This window comes from Henckelia pumila, chromosome 4 (assembly GCF_033568475.1).
Source record: "Henckelia pumila isolate YLH828 chromosome 4, ASM3356847v2, whole genome shotgun sequence".
NCBI classification, from domain to species: domain Eukaryota; kingdom Viridiplantae; phylum Streptophyta; class Magnoliopsida; order Lamiales; family Gesneriaceae; genus Henckelia; species Henckelia pumila.
This window is the reverse complement of record NC_133123.1, coordinates 192982050-192999906: the sequence shown is the minus strand read 5'-3', so window position 1 is coordinate 192999906 and position 17857 is coordinate 192982050. Positions and strand designations below refer to the sequence as shown.

The following is a 17857-nucleotide window of genomic DNA, read 5'->3' as shown; positions in this document are numbered from 1 at the left end:
GAAAGGATGCAAACTTACATCTAGAAAAAATGCATCAAATTCTCATTCAAAACCAACCCTGCTATTTTATTTATTTATTTTTCCAACATTTGTTTGGCGTTGGCCTAATGGGACTTTTCGGTTCGTTTGCTTGTGAAATTTATTCAAATTATGGAAGGATTAAATTGTGTACTATTCAAATTCCAATGTTATCTTATGGCAATTCCTTTTATTCTCCATTTCTGAATTATGTAATATTTTAAATTTATAGCTTTTGCGTGAAGGATTGGATAATTGTCAAATTGCAAATAAATTTAAAAGACCTTAATTTCTCTTTCATACCAGAGATATGTACACAAACTGTGTTGTATGTATACAAATTAATTTTTATGTACAATACCTTTTGTTTTTAGTTTTTTTTATAAAACATTTAGAGATTATATTAAAATTTACAATTTACAGCTTTACCTATGATTTTTGTATTGATTTATTGTGAGATGGTTTCACGCATTTTTATTCGTGAGACGAGTCAATTCTACTCATATTTATAATAGAATGTAATACTATTTGACATAAAAAAAATTAAACTTTTAAATAAATATTCGTCTCACAAAATTAACTCATGAGACATTTTCTCAAGATTTTTTCACTTTTTTGGAAATTAACTAAAATTATTGAAATAAAATATATTGTTTAATTTTATGGTGTTTCATATTATTTTTTTAAAAATATTTATTTTAGGGAACAATAGATATTTATTTAAAAAAGTATTTTTTAAGTTGGCTTTTAAAAGTGTTTTTTTTAAATAAAAGTTGTAGTATTTTGTGTTTGGATAAATAAATAAAAAGCACTTATTTAATTGATGAATGTGTTTGGATAAATACTATTTGTAGAGATTTTTTACTAATATATATTTATATTAAATTTATAAACAATCTAAAAATATAAGAAAATTAAGAATACCACAATTTCATGCTCGTACAGAATCTAGCGATTCAAAAAACTCACAAAATCCAAGAAACATCAAAACGAAAACAACAATTCGAATGAATGAATGAATGAATATAAAAAAAATTGAAGTGTAAAACTTACCTTGTTTTTCCTGGGCACTTTTGATCGGTAGATTAGTAGAAGAAAATTTTTGTGTCGTTTGAAATATTGAATGTTTAGGTTAATAGTAGAAATAAAAATTATAAAAGCATTTAAAAAAGCCACATTTTTTGCTTTTAAAAAAGCTCCAATTATAGCTAGCCCATCCAAACACTAAAGAGCAATGCTACATGTACAACCAAATTTGTACAACAATTTTTACACCACAAAAATTTTAATACAAAATTTTAATTTATCAAATCTCACGATACATTGAATGCAAAATCTCACAATATCATATCAAAATCTCACGAGATAATAACAAAAGATCACGACATAATTGTTGTAAATATCGTTGTACGATATATTGGTTGTACCTCTAGCATTATTCAACACTAAAATAATCACAAAAGTGCTTTTTTTAAAAAAAAAAAAAATTTCCTAAATTATCTACTATTCTCAAACGGGCTCATAGTATCATATTTTTCTTTAGATTAGGAGTAATATTATCATTTTGTGATCGTAGGACAGCGAGATGGTTGATTATTCTATACATATTCGGATTAAATTCATGATAACATAAGTGTAGTATCTTAATGTAAGATCCAATGTACCAAAATTGATTTATTCAAATATTGTAAGGTAGTGTTTGGTTCAATTGATAGGATTATTGAATAATTATTAAATTAATGATAAAAGATATAATAAATAAGGATTGATAACTTGTGTTGAAAATACTATTATGTTTGGTTTGATTTTTAAGAATAAGATTAAGAGAGAGTTTAAAAGTTATGTACCAAAAATACCCATTTATATTTTTTTAATAATTAAATTGATGGTGTCTAGGGTGGAGGGAAAAGGTTATTAGGGTAATTGATGAGTATGATAAAAGCAAGGATAATTTATACTAGGGTGGTGGAAGGGTTTATTTAACCCACTATAATATCACTTTATCCTTTTATGCAGTTTTAATTAAAATCCTATCAAACAATGAATTATAATGAAATTCACACACAAACCTACCTAATTTTTTATACAAAACATTGCGTAATAGAATCATATAGCATAGATATTATTCCATATTCAGGTTACAACTCCTTTAAAAGGAAAAAGGAAGCTACTTTTTGTTAGCATATATTACAAGTCAATGCACTTTGCTAGTAGTTGGTTCCTCACCTTTTTCTCTCTTTTTATCCCTCGGCAAATTCCCTGAAAGGTGAAAGGCTTTTCAAAAGTGATTGATGCATGATAAAAAAAGCTAAAGGTCCATATGTTTTCTTCGGAGTGGTTACAGTTGCATCTTGAATCTCATCTCAATCATAAAATTCGATCGCATTTGAGATTGGAATATCATCTCAAACTTAAAATTTGATCTATTTGAGGTTGTATATAAATTATAAATTGTTGCACACATGAACAATGATAATATGAAAAATATTTTTTTTCACAAATCATAGTGTTGTGCACGGTAAAACCGTTCTGCAAACAAGAATAAAAAGGTGAGAGGGCGGCATGAATTTTTCCCAAAGAAGCTCCTCCGATGCCCGATTGATAAAGCGAAGAAATTTTTTGACATACATGGTACTTATAGATGTTAAGAATTTTTCATTTTTAACATGAAATTTGCGACTAAGTTTAGTTCAACCTACCTTAAAGGTATTTACCTGATAGGAGATATAAAACTCATGATTTGTCACATCAACATTATAATATTAATTATGCATGCAGACACAAATCTTAGTTATTTCCTTGTTTAGGATATTTGTCGAATCAAATTTGACCGAACTTGACGATGGTTCCACAGTGAAATCCCAAGATTTTCGAGGTATGCCTTCATGTCCAAAGGATTTCCTACTCTGGAGGTGTTTCTTGTTCTATTCAATCCTAGAGGTTGTTGCATTGATTCCACTACGCGGCAACCTTCTAGAGAATGTGGGAGCCGAGGGCATGACCGTTTGAGTCACCTAGTCGGTCCACCATGCTTGGATGGTTAAAAAAACAATGGACACCCAGGTCTTGGGAATGTTGATGTGACCCCGGTGTCCAAGTTAGAGCGATGACATGTACGTCCAAGGCATGAACCACTCAGTCATCTAGTATCATGTAAAGAGAAGGATTGTGCCTTACGTTTGGAGGATAGAATGTTAACCAGACAAGAAAATTATTGGAGGCCAGGCCAAAAAGACTAAAACTTCAAGGAGTTGGGTTTTCCAAATAAAGTGGGTCATCACAGCAGGACAAAATACTGGAAAGAAGCCAACAATCCGAACGTGGGTCTTCAGTAGCTCAGGACGCATGCGGGAAAAGCATATCAAACTTTATGTCAAAATTATGATACGCACAAACTTTACTAAATATCTCCATTTAGAAGGACAAATACTCATATCATATGAAATAACACAAAAATTACATAGAACCATATTGTTACTCGGTCATGAAAACGTTTTAAACAAACCATTTCGCTGAATCTTCCGAGTGTTGTCGAAGTTAAAGCTCTTCGACAAAGTACTTCTTGTTTCAAGATTACGTAATCCAAATCATACTTGAAAAATTGGACAGAAAGCTTTCTGTATACATATCCTACTATTGCAAACCCAATAATACAGCTGATGTTACAACACCAGGAATCGGGGAAAAAAAGGTAGTTATATTATGAGAAAAAAAGCATACGAACCCAACTCTCCATCATCCGTGGTTAAGACATTCTTGATAAAAACATACTGTGCATACAAGTACAACGCACAATATACACAGTTCTTGCTCTGGTGATCGAACGATAGAGAACTAGGAAATAGAAACCTGACACAAAGGAAACAAGCTATTCAAGAAATAGCTTCATCTTTTCGACATTTTACCAGCAGATTCTCCAGATGGTAAGAAACATTACACACAAAATGGGTACTCTTGAGATATTTGTGTTTGCAAAAGGAAACATGTGTGAGGACTTCAATTCAAGGGAATTGATGCGGGTAATAGAACCAAGATACTTCATTCTGATGCAGCATCTTCAGTATTACTACCTTCAGTTTGTATCTCGGGGAGGGTATCAGGATCCAAGCGGGCGTCTGTCTCCTCCAAGGAATGGGAAGAATCAGACACATCAATTGAATCCTGTTGAATTTCTTCGGCATTTTCGGTATTTTCAGATTCCATGATTACATTTGCACCATCATCTGCGTCAGATTTCTCAGCATCAATTGCATCATTTGTATTATTAGATATTTCAGACGACTTCAGGGTGCTCGACTCTGCATCTTTGGTTTCATCAGGATTTGTCGAATTAGAGGCAATATGTCTATCATCCATGACTAAAGTGGAATTGTCGGCCCGCTCTACATCAATACTTTGCAAGTTCGGTCTTTCCAAAGACGCACCCTCAGATAGAATTTCCTGATCACGCGCCTCTGTCGAGATCTCTCTTGAGCTGTTGTCTGTTTTCAAATTATCTTCAGAGACTTCCATCACCGTGGTGTTAAGAGACGAGTCATTTTCAGAGCCGTCCATCACAATATCCTTATCTTCACCTCTTGTTATATTTGAATGTTTCTCATCCAGAACCATTTCACCACCTTCCTCCAACTCTTTCCTCTTCTCACCCATAACAGTTTCTTCCAAAATGTCATCCGGTTGTTTGTGACCGTTTTCATTATTTTGATTCTCAGTTTCAGTAGTCTCTACTTGGGTATCATGAGTTACTGCACTCGAAGCATCATCAGCCTTGTAATGTTCCTCGCGTGCCTCGTGGGTACTTGTATCATCACCATCATGATCACCTTTCTCTATGGAACTTTCCTTCTCCATTTGTCCATCTTCGAAATCTTTTTCTTCATTCTCATTCTCATTCTCATCATCTTCGTCCCTCTCCTTCTCACCATCTACAAAATCTTCTTCACGGTCAACCTCTGATTCTAACTTCTCTTGTCCATGATCTTCTATCAAGTCATCTCCACCTTCCACTTTTTCATTCTCAGTATCTTCAACTTTCTTGTCTTCCAACTCATCTTCTTCATGCTTATTTTCATCCACAACTCCAGTTGTTTCCTCCTCTTCTTCTGCTTCTTCTTCATGCTTCTCATTCTTAGTGATAGTATCCTCCTCTTGGGGATGGATGTCTTTTCTACCAAGTCTTATTAAACCGTCACTACCTCCTCTGATAATCGAGGTTTTCGCATCACTTTCATCAAATTCTTTCTTCTTATCATGGGAGTGCTTAACTTGGTATATCAACCAAAAACAAACAGCAAGTAACAAAAAGATTTGCAGAACATGCTTAACCTTGATTCCCTTGGATCTCTGGTTCCTAGTGGGAGTCTGCCTGGACATAATGATTTCCTTGACACGTTTTATTCGCTACTTCTCATTTCCCAATGCTGAGTGCACAAGATCATGCCACAACATTAAAATATATTATATAAAAGAAAAAACTACTCATACTAAGGAAAAAAATCTAGCATTTTTCCAAAGATTACGTCAATGGACTCTGATTGTAACTTTTAATGGAATTGAGCAGTTCTTCCTGCCAATATCATAGACAGAACAATCATAGAAGTCTAACATGGCAAACATCACCGGACAATCATGATATGTCACAAAACCCATTGCATAAAAAATTCATAATTTAGCCTGTGAACATCCATTTTTTTCCGCAATAAACTTTTAATATGCACCCGTAGTTATCTAACATGAAGATAAAGTCCAAACATAAAAAAAAGAAAAAGAAAAAGACACGGTTCCCTGATATATGGGGGTTGCACCGCACAGCTCAAGTCGTATTTATGAAACTTAGGCATTTCTCTTCTTCATTTCTTTAAATACAAGCTTCGACAATTAAATACATTGAGACAGTGGACTTGTCAAGGACTTTACCTTTCGAGACCTATCTCTGATTGATGCACAAAACAAATGCCCATGGCAAGCTTAAGGAAGGAATGATTCACTACTAACAAAATCTACATTGTTGAGCAAATGACATAATTCCAAACTAGTAAAAGATTGATTTAATTCTAGGCAGAACTCAAAATAATTGAACTCCTTTCACGGGAAAGCCCTTTCTGCTTTCTGCTTCATAACCACCTAAGTATTTTTAATCAAAACTGATTTTCATCTATTTTCATGCAAGTTCTCTGTCACTATATAAAAAATCTTGCAGTATGCATAGGCTGAACGAAGAGTGAAATGCAATGGCTGAAATCAGTATTATGCCCCTACCACTAGCTCGTTTTTTTTTTTTTACCAAATTAACACTCCAGAATTTCAAAATCTTCGGATTTGAATGGTAAAATGATACCTCATATCTAAGTACAAGTTTTGACGGACTTAGATTCGTATTAATAACTCTCAAATTTTCCTCTTACTACTTCGATATCTCTTACAGAAAGAGAAATACAGGACTGTAAAATCCGGGAACCATGTTGAAACAAGCACAAGTCAAAGATCCGATCACAGGAAAAAAAGAAGGAAGAAGAAGAAAGCAAATGGAGATATTCCACAAAGCATGAGCTTCAACCGCACAAATCAACAAATTATTGAACTAAAATCCCAAGTCAATGAAGTCAGAATAAATGTTTATGGCAAATTCCAACCACCCATTTCCACAAACAATCAATAAACGTAACAAGTGGATTACCCAAGTCAAAAGATCCAAGATTTCACTCAACATTCACTTCGGCACCCAAGAAACCATCAAATTGTTCCTAAAATCAGCAGCTAAAGTATAGAGTAACAGAATACAAGGACAAAATACCTGAAGAGGATGACAGCAAAAACTTGACCAGTAAAAGAGACAGATTTCAGCAGTTTCTGAAGCAGAATTCAATTATCAAACTAGTTTCTACTCTGACAAGTATCCGATTTATGCTCCGAGTATGGACTCGGGTCTGCACCGCAAACAATCCGGATCTTGCTAGCAGAGAGGTCTACCACGCGTCTTTCAGAAACATTTTGGGTCGGGTTACGGGTAAGGATCCATGTCCGCCTATAGAGAGGAAACAGTCTCGTCTCTTGCCCTTTTAAAAAGAATTATTATGTTTACTTTTTACAAAATCTTTGATTTCTTTGATAAAATGCAACTGAAGAGAATAAATTCAAGAATATATCCCATTATTTATAATTTTTTTTCCAAATATAATATAATGTGCTAAAGTGAAGTCATTTTAAATCTTTCTTTCAAGTGGAAATGTAATCTAAAGTTATATTTAAAGCTAAATATTCTATATATTTTTTTGTTTGATAATCAATCTGACAAAAATTTCAGATTAATTCAAATATAAACTGATTTGAAACTTATTATTCAAATACTCAGCCCAAACCATTATAATTTATAAATTCAGTCAATTATGTTTCGGTGATCACGTATAGTTGGAATAATTTGAAAACATTAATTAGTAATATGTTTTATCTGCTTGTCCTTGCATGATTTCAATCTTTCATCCTTGTTCAGAGAGAGAATATTTTCTTACTTTGTTTATATAAAAATATTTTTGATAATATTAAATACATCGACCAATGACATAATAATCAGTGGACCGTAAATGAACCATAATATTTTTTTAATAAAACAAAATCCATCGGCCACATCGTATAAATACTTAGGGAGGAGGGTATTGCTAAACCTTCGATTATGAATAATATATGGGAGGCAATATTTCTTGACCCATCTGAATAGTCTTTTTGGGGGCCCCGTTTGAGATTGATTGAACCTTCCATAGTGCTCCAATTATCTGGGCCTTGGCCCCATATGCAAGCATCGACCTTCTGGTCTTTGAATGAGGCAAAAATGGGCTGATAGCCCAATCAATCTATTAGTAACCCCATGGGCTTCCATGGATATGCAACTCTTTTATCCCGCCGTATGGCTTCTGTAAGTTCTGATCGAGTTTAAACATGTTTGAGATGTTTAATTTAATATCAGAAGACGATCTTATTATTGAGTTCAATAATAGAATCAAATCACTGCTCAAAAATAAAATAATAAATAATAGAGTCAAATTCAAATTCCATATGACTGAATTTAACTTTAAAGTTGGCTTCTGACAATGATAAATAATTTGAAATCAAATTTCTGGTAGATTCGATTTGAAATAAATGCAAACATGTGTTGTTACAAAAACATCTGGTACCCATATCTTCTATTTTTTATTCTCTATTTTTCAAAGATATCTATTTTGGAGGAATTTCTTCAATCCATATCTTCTAAATATTACCAAATACTCATTTTTTTTTCTTTTACAACATACATATATATAATTTAATAATTACATAATATATATTTCAATTGAATTAATTCGATAAGCTTCAACTAAAAATTATGTAATATATTAATAATTATATATTCTAAGTTAAATTAATTCGACAATAAATGTTTGTGATAAATTGTGTTTTGAATAAAATATTTGTACTAAATTGTGTTGTGTTGTGTTTTGTTTGTTTTTTTTTTCATAGTTCATTATTTCCATTTGATGTTTTTAACCAATATAAAAATTACAATTAATTTATGAAAAAAAAACACTTCAAATAAATTAAAACTAAATAAAATAAATGGAAAACAGAAATTAATTAAAAAAATTTTAAAAAATGAAATGGATCAAAATGGAAAAAAAATTACAGAAGAACTTTTATGTAATTTGGAGAATGACATTTTTGTAATTAATGTTATCCTCCACATAAATCTTCAGTGATCCTCCATAAATGAAAGATCACTGTAGCAATCTTCAAAATAGAGAGTGCTTTTGGAGAGGGTTGGAGAACCAACCTTCTTCTATAATGAAGAGGAGGGTTGAAGATGTCTTAAAATCGATCATACAACATAGAATCTTTCAAATCTTTCTCAATAAATAAATATCACTCACACATGAATTATAAAATATTAGGTGTTTGGATTAAGGGGTAATTATTTTAAAATCCCTAAACCTAAACATAAATTTCTCCTAACTCCCTACATTCAAATTTTTTAGTTTGCACTCTCTAGTGGTCCCCAATTTTGATTAAAAAAGTATTTAACTAATCTTTTGTACTTTGGCATTGTTTTACCTATCGAACCAGTTCATGTCGTGAAGAACTATTGGTTGCGCAAGGTTTCCAGCCTATATACTTTAGATTAGGGTCCAACATGCTTCCGTAAAGTGAATCAAATTTAAATACCTCTTTGACCATAATGTCGTCGGGTCATACCTGCCGAGTTTTACGAAGTGCTCCTCACACTCCAACCACGCAGTCGCAACAGATGGTTTCTGCACAAGCTCTTTCAACGACACCCAGCATAGCCTTAATTCGTTTTCTACCTTAAGGCGTATGGTATATAAATTTAATTATAAAACATGAACATGAAAAAACAAGAGACTTTAGAAAATTTATTCAGACATAATATTATTACATAAATCAACTCCTTTGAAGAGGAGAAGACAACTTGTTTAGCTACTCATAGTAGCCTCGTTCTTGAAATACATAAACGCAAACTTATTACAATAGAAAGAGAAATATTACAACAATTTTATTCGTAAGAAAACTGAAGGAAATAATCGATGTCTTCAGCTTCCTCAAATGCCTGTATTTATAGCTGTAGTTCCACTCGTTTCACCGAGAAACTTCAGGGAATCTTACAGCTGTCTTGTATTTATTTATGCCATTATTGATGACATCTTTTACTGGTGGAGGAGGCAGCTGTCTTGAATTTTTTATGCCATTATTGATGGCATCTTTTTCTAGTGGAGGAATCACATGCCTGCCACTTTCTTTTGGCTTTATTCTCCTCACATGCCTGCTTTATTGTTTTCGGGGCATCTTTTGCTTTTGAAGTAGACCCCTGTGAAAACGCATCTTTGGTGGTCCTTGTCCACCTTTGCTTGTCTCGGAAAAATCCTTTCGATCCGTTTGGGGTCTAAAAGTTTTTCCAAATTCTGGCTCCTTCTGATTTGGGCATTCTGGGCAGATATTCTCTGACCATCGTCCAATATGAGCCATGTTACAAAATTTTCGGCGAGTTTCTTTACTCCCCGGCAGCTTGTTGTTCCACAAAAGATTTCTCTTCTTTTCGAAGAGTTCTTCCGCAAATGCTGTAGTTTTTCCTGTCATTGTGTTCAACAGGAACGATCCGTTCACAGAATTCTGATAAAATTTGAATGGAAACTTGACTTTGTCCATCTCAATAAGACAGACCCAAATACTCCATGCCCTTCTGGTTGAGATCTCATTTTCCCCGAAAGTGGACACCAAGGGTATTTCTTCAGTTTTAGGATCCTTGATAAATTTATGACTGTTTATATCAGGTCTCCTCAGCTTGATAAAATGAAAGGGTTCGTGTGATCCTTTCACTGTTGGTTCTGGAGCTGCACTGAAAAAATATAACTCAAGCACATCTCCTCTGGACAAATGATCATTATTTGCCCATGTTTCTTGGACTGCTTCCTGAATCCATTTTGGTAATTGTGATATCTCCAGAAAGCTTGGTAACGTTGTATAAACTGAGACCAAAGCCCCAAATTCATACCAGAGTTTTACATCTTTAGGATTGACATTGTTTTTTAGCCAAACCCTTGGATATATTCCTGCAACATCAATCCTGCAAGTATTCGGGTTGATTTCATTCCTTGTATTCAATTTCTCCCACTTCTGTTGATAAACCTGGAATGGAGAAATAATAGATGGATTAGTATCAATCTTAGATTTGCCCTTGTCAGTGTTGGGCCTAAGATTGATCTCTTCCTCTTTTACCCCAGAGGCGGAGGGTTGACTTGATGAGTTATCCTCATCAATTGTTGCTTCATCCAGATCATCAAAGGCTGATGATAGATTAGCTCTTGTTTCTTGAGTTTTAGATTCCTCAACATCTTGTTTCACAACCGGTGGTTGTATTTCTTGTTCTTTTAAAACCAATGGTTTTAGTATATCTTGTTTATGAGAAACCAATGGTTTCTCTATAGCCTTCATAATTGGCCCTTGAATAGCAGCCCATAGTTGTGTTTGAGCTTGCATACATCCTGTAATTCGATTAGATACTTTGATCCGATCAGCTTGTTGTAACCTGCCGGCCATTTCAGCATTAATGGCTAACTGGTTGAACTCGTTTTGAAGCAACCCAAGGTGTTCCCTGAGATGCCTCTGCATTTTCAGGATGGAATCCACGTCACTGCCTTCCATCTCTTGTTAAAAAATCTGCAAGAATATTTTCATGAGATTTAATAATAACAATATCAAAAATATAATTTTGACATAATGCTTGCCATCTTAATAACATAGCTTTCTCAGGTTTAGATTTAATCTTATTCTTTAGGAAAGCTTTTACCTGGGTGTTATCAACCTTCAGAGTGAATTTTTTAGCAAGTAAAAATAATGGCCATTTTTCAAAAGCCCTTTTAACCGCATAAAATTCCTTCTCGTTGATATGTCATCTAATGGCCTCAGATTCTGAAAAAAGACCGCTACAGTATCTGCATGGTATTTCCCCATCTGGAGTGATTTTGGTAAGGACTGCCGCCCACCAATCGTCGCTGGCATCCGTAAATAATACCAGATCATCTTCATCTACGGGTATAGCCATTTTTGGGAGATTCTTACATATCTCTTTTAATTGGTTTACCCCTTTAGTATGGTCATCGGTCCATATAAACCTAGAATCCTTTTTTAACAAAGGACTGAACACCTTTCTGTACATTGCTAGATTGTTAATGAACATCCCTGCAAAATTAACTACTCCAAGAAAACTCTGGAGTTGTTTTACATCTTTGAGTTTATCTGGAAAATTCTTTACCTTTTTCACAATATGGGGTTGTAGAATTATTCCAGTTTCATCAATCTCAATACCGAGGAATTCAATTTTCCTTGTTTCTATGACTGCTTTCTTTTCATATAACACCAGTCCTTCTTGTTTACAAATTTTAGAGAAAATCTCTAAGTGTTTAACGTGTTCGTCTATATTTTTTGATGCTATAAGAATATCATCAATATAAACAAACATAAAGTTGAAATAATATTTAAAAAAGTTATCCATCTTTCTTTGAAATATCTGGGGTGCATTAGCCAATTCCATAGGCATAACTTCCCAAATATACTGTCCTTGTGGAGTAGAGAAGGCTGTGAATTTCTTACTACCTTCTTCCATTCTTATCTGGTAGAATCCAGACTTACAATCAAATTTTGAGAACACTCTAGCATTTCGTACACAGCTAATTAGATGTTCTCTACTAGGTATGAAGTACCCGTCAAACTCCAGGATTTTATTAATACCTTGGTAGTTAATAACTAACCTGGGTTTTCCTCTTTTTATTTCACCATGATTTCTGACCAGAAAACCTGGGCTACTATATGGTGAAACTCCTTCTTTGATTAGACCAAGGTCCAAATGTTCCTTGATAATCATTCTCATATCCCTTTGATCTGTTATGTTCATCGAGATAGGCTTATATCTGACGAATTCATACTCTTTGCCTTCCTTTAGAGTAAGACTGGCTTTGAGTTGATTTCTATCCCACCATGCCAAAGGATGCTCATTATAACTTTCTTTGAGCCTCTTTTTGACATCTTCAAGGGATACCTTATTTTCTAACTCTATATCTCTATGATTTAGAGTTACCTTGAGAAGCTCCATATCCTCTGTTTGGAGTTCTTTTTCTGTTGTTATTTTCAACATGGTTTCTCCAAACCTTCTTGGATCTTTCATTTTTGGGTGAAAAAGTTGTCCCTTATCACCACGCTGGCTGCGAAATATTATCGGCAATTGTCGATAAAAAGCAACTTTGAGTCTTTGAACGATAATTTTATGATCACAAATTGTAGTGAACATGTAGTGACCCTGCATGAAATCACCTACTAACTGGCAACTAATAGCTTGCATTAAACTTAATACAGCAAAATACTTAACAGAGTAAAAACGTGCGGAAACGTAACCATAATTTACATATCAGCTTAGTAATATAATCCAGGCTTAAATCTGTAGTGATACAACCATATCGAAATTCTTAAAAGTAAACATTATACAGCTAATAAATCATGCTGTATATAAAAAAAACTCCTCAAAGCTCCTGTTCCCTAGTCCTGCCTTGAACTACCAGTTCCGTCCATCCTGCGACCTTCCCCATGGAATAGGGTGTCCAAGATAACAACTAGGACGTGAGCGCTACGCCCAGTACATAGACATGAGTAAACATATGTATATAATGCATGCAACATGATGACTGGTAAAAGATCATCTGAAAAGTCATGCTCAGAACCGGCGCCATATGAGTGCTGCCACCGCACGGATCAACCTCTGGGTGCAACCACACTCGTCTAGTACACCAGAGTAGACAGACATAAATGCCCCCGCCGTCGCGGTACTCTCAGTGACAGACTATCGAGTATAGAGCTGAGCGGCTCTATAGTCAGGTATAACAAGGTATAGGCTCAACGTGTATATGCACATGACATATGGATATAGAAAACGGTAAATCATACATCATGCCATAATAATGCCAAATAAATGCAACATATAAACATGTATACTCGCTGGCAATCTCAGTCAATGTGTACGTACCTCTAGGCTAGTTCAAGTAAAGTAGATCCTAGGTTCCAAGCCTATATTCAAAAGTTCATCGTATCACTACATAAATTCTATAAGCCTTAACTAAGCTAATAAGTACTCCCAAAACTTAAATAGATTCCCGGACCATACCTTCGTTCGTAGTTAGCCCTTTGGAGTCGCTAGTCCCGGATGACTATAACCACACCTTGGTTATTCCAGAACCTCTATTATAACCGATAGGGCCCTCAAGTGTATATCTCACACTATATAACTGAAGAAGGAAACTCGGGAATTCGTAATTGAAAATGAACTCTGAACGGCCCTATTTATAGCCAAATTTCTCGGCCAGGATCGGAACTTCCGATTTCGGGATCGGAGCTTCCGATCCAGCTCATTGCGTGCATGTCTGCCACGCCAGGATCGGAACTTCCGATCTACGATCGGAGCTTCCGATCTGCTTTATGATCGACACTTGTCAAAACTCGCGACTGAGTCATCGATCATTTCTGGCAGCTGGGGATCGAAACTTCCGTTCCAGGATCGGAGCTTCCGTTCCGATCGGAGCTTACTATCTAGGATCGGAGCTTACTATCCGGGATCGGAACTTACTATCCGGCCCAAAATTAAAAAGCTCAAATTTTACTTCTGAAGTCCAATAACACTCCGAAATTGGTTAAATACCAACCCTTAATCATGTTTAACATATTATTATCTTAAAATGGTATCTGGGTTACTACATTCTCCCCACCTTTAGATATTTCGTCCGCGAAATAACATCTAAAGACAAATCAAGATAACAATATGAAACATCAAACCATGTCTTATTACAACAACAGTAATTACATCTTACATGGTAATAAAAAATACAAAGCAAACAACTCAGGATATTCTGCTCGCATACGACTCTCAGTTTCCCAAGTTGCTTCTTCAACGCCTCGGCGCTGCCACTATACCATCACAAGTGGTATAGTCTTGTTCCGAAGAACTTTCTCCTTCCTGTCTAGGATACAGATTGGTCGTTCAACAAAAGACAGATCTGGTTCTAGCTGAATATCAGTAGACTGAATCACATGAGATTCATCAGCTATGTACTGTCAAAGCAACGACACATGAAAAACATTGTGTATACTGGAAAGAGATGGCGGTAAAGTCAAACGATAAGCAACATCTCCGATCTTCTCCAGTATCTGGAAAGGCCCAATGTAACGAGGAGACAACTTGCCTTTCACACCGAATCTCATCACCTTCCTGAAAGGTGATACTCGCAGAAAAACATATTCACCAGGCTCAAACTGAAGTGGCCTACGGTGAATATTCGCATAACTGGCTTGTCTATCTTGAGCAACTTTGATCCTATGCTTGATCAAATCTACCTTGTCTACAATCTGCTGCACCAATTCAGGACCCTCGACTTGCCGTTCCCCGACTTCATCCCAGAATAACGGAGTACGACACCGTCGACCATACAATGCCTCGAAAGGTGCCATATCAATACTACGATGATAACTGTTATTGTAGGCAAATTCAATCAAAGGTAACTGATCCTGCCAAGATAAACCAAAGTCCATGACAGAAGAACGTAGCATATCCTCCAGCGTACGAATAGTGCGCTCTGACTGCCCGTCAGTCTCCGGATGATACGCCGTGCTCAAACTCAGAGTGGTACCCAACGCCTGCTGAAAACTACCCCAAAAACGTGAAGTAAATCGTGGATCTCTATCACTGACAATACTCACTGGAATCCCATGTAATCGTACAATCTCCTAGATATATAAGCGTGCCATGCGATCATAAGAATACTCCCGGTTATAAGGAATGAAATGTGCTGATTTTGTCAAACGGTCAACGACAACCCAGATAGCATCACACTGACGTGAAGTCATAGGCAAGTGGGTAAAAAAATCCATAGTCACGTGCTCCCACTTCCATTCGGGAATCTCAAGATTCTGCAGTAATCCACCTGGTCGTCGATGTTCAGCCTTGACCTGTTGACAAACCAAACATCTCGAAACAATACACACTTCGCTTCATCCCCTTCCACCAGAATCTAGTTCGCAAGTCCTTATACATTTTCATACTTCCAGGATGAACTGATAATCGACTCCTGTGAGCTTGAGATAGAATATCATTCCTGAGCTCCGCAACATTAGGTACAACCACTCTATTGGATAGGCACAATAAACCATCTGCCTGAAAATGGAATCCAGATGTATTAACTCTATTGGCTAGACGTGCCAATCGCCGAGTCTTAACATCAGATATCTGAGCATCTCTGATCCGAGAATACAATGCTGGCTCAGATAGAATAGTATACAAACGAATCCCATTCCTCCCTTTCTTGTGCTTGAGCGTAAAACTCAATAAACAGCACTCTTGAATCATATGAGATATTTTATTAGTCTGAAGTGTAGACAGTCTCACATGCCGACTCAAGGCATCAACAGTAAGATTAGCAGAACCTGGATGATATTTGATTTCACAATCATAATCCTTCAAGAGATCCATCCAGCGTCTCTGTCGCATATTCAACTCTGCCTGAGTGAATAAATACTTCAAACTCTTGTGATCCGTAAATATCTCAAATTTCTCGGCATAAAGATAATGTCTCCAAATCTTGAGCGCAAATACAATGGCGGCTAACTCGAGATCATGCACTGGATAGTTATTCTCATGCGTCTTCAACTGTCGAGAAGCATAGGCAATAAAATGTCCATGCTGTGTCAACACACATCCCAACCCCTGACCAGAGGCATCAGTATAAACAACATAACCTCCTGATCCAGAAGGTAGAGCTAGCACAAGTGCAGTAGTAAGACGTCTACGCAGCTCGTGAAACGACTCCTCACAATCCGAGGACCAAATGAAGGTAACATCTTTCCGAGTAAGCTGAGTCAAAGGCCTGGCCAACTGTGAAAAATTCTCGATGAACCGACGGTAATATCCCGCTAGACCCAAGAAACTACGAATCTCAGCAACCGTTGTCGGACGAGACCAGTTCAGCACTGCCTCTATCTTACTAGGATCAACAGATATCCCTTCATTCGAAATCACATGACCGAGAAATACTACCCGATCAAGCCAGAATTCACACTTGCTCAATTTTGCATATAGCTGCTTATCTCGTAACGTCTGTAGAACAATCCTCAAATGTTGTGCATGCTCATCCTTGTCATGAGAATAAACAAGAATATCATCTATGAAGACAATGACAAATCTATCCAGATATTCTCGAAATACCTGATTCATCAGATTCATAAAGACTGCCGGTGCATTCGTCAAACCGAATGGCATCACCAGAAACTCATAATGCCCGTATCTGGTCCTGAAAGCAGTCGTAGATATATCTGAGTCTCGTACCCGCATCTGATGGTATCCAGATCTCAGATCTATCTTTGAATAAACAGAAGTTCCCTGTAGTTGATCGAACAGATCATCAATCCGTTTATTCTTGATGGTGACACGATTCAACTGCCTGTAATCAATACATAATCGCATCGATCCATCCTTTTTCTTGACAAACAAAACAGGTTCTCCCCACGGAGAAACACTCGGACGAATATATCCCTTATCAAGCAGATCTTGCAACTGCTGTTTCAATTCCCTCATCTCTAACGATGCCAGACGATAAGGTGCTCGGGATATAGGCGTAGTTCCTGGTACTAGATCAATACCAAATTCAACCTCTCGAACCGGAGGAAAACCAGGAAACTCGCTGAAAACCGGTAGCTGATCAATACCCGTACTTCTCATGGACATATCAACTGCATAAATGAGGTAGCCCTCCCCACCTGACTCCAAGACATGACATGCCTTCAGAGCCGAAACAAGTGGCATCGGAGGTCGCGCACCCTCACCATAAAAGTACCAGCTATCACCCTCAACGGGATGAAACTGTACCAGACGCTGATAACAATCCACAGTAGCGTGATACAAAGTCAGCATATCTATTCCCAAAATACAATCAAAATCCGTCATCGCTAATATCATCAAATTAGCCGATAACACATTACCCTCAAATTCCAGAATGCAACCCATCACTAGACGCTTAGTTACTACCTCCTGCTCTAACGGAGTAGATACAACTAAATCCATATCTAATGATACGTAAGGTAATCTATGTCTCTTAACGAAGCGACTAGAAATAAAGGAATGCGATGCTCCAGTATCAATTAATACAAGTGCAGGAATACCACATAATAAGAAGTTACCTGCCAACATGCGATCTCTTCCCTCAGTAGCCTGCTCCTGAGACAGAGCAAACACCTGCCCTTGAGTCTAGGGACGATAACCAGAAGA

At 36.2% G+C, this 17857-nt stretch overlaps 1 protein-coding gene across 1 annotated transcript; it reads right to left on the bottom strand.

Annotated features, from left to right (window-relative positions):
- Nucleotides 1–3760: 3760 nt before the first annotated feature.
- LOC140863235 (uncharacterized) lies at nt 3761–7040 on the bottom strand. Its single transcript, XM_073266521.1, has 2 exons — nt 6812–7040; nt 3761–5438 (listed from the first exon to the last, which is right to left on the bottom strand). The coding sequence occupies exon 2, from the start codon at nt 5389–5391 to the stop codon at nt 4057–4059; it is 1335 nt and encodes a 444-aa protein (XP_073122622.1). The 5' UTR covers nt 5392–5438; nt 6812–7040; the 3' UTR covers nt 3761–4056.
- Nucleotides 7041–17857: the final 10817 nt, after the last annotated feature.

Excerpts from the sequence above, each read along its gene's own strand:
- LOC140863235 (XM_073266521.1), bottom strand. The coding sequence starts at position 5,391 with ATGTCCAGGCAGACTCCCACTAGGAACCAGAGATCCAAGGGAATCAAG.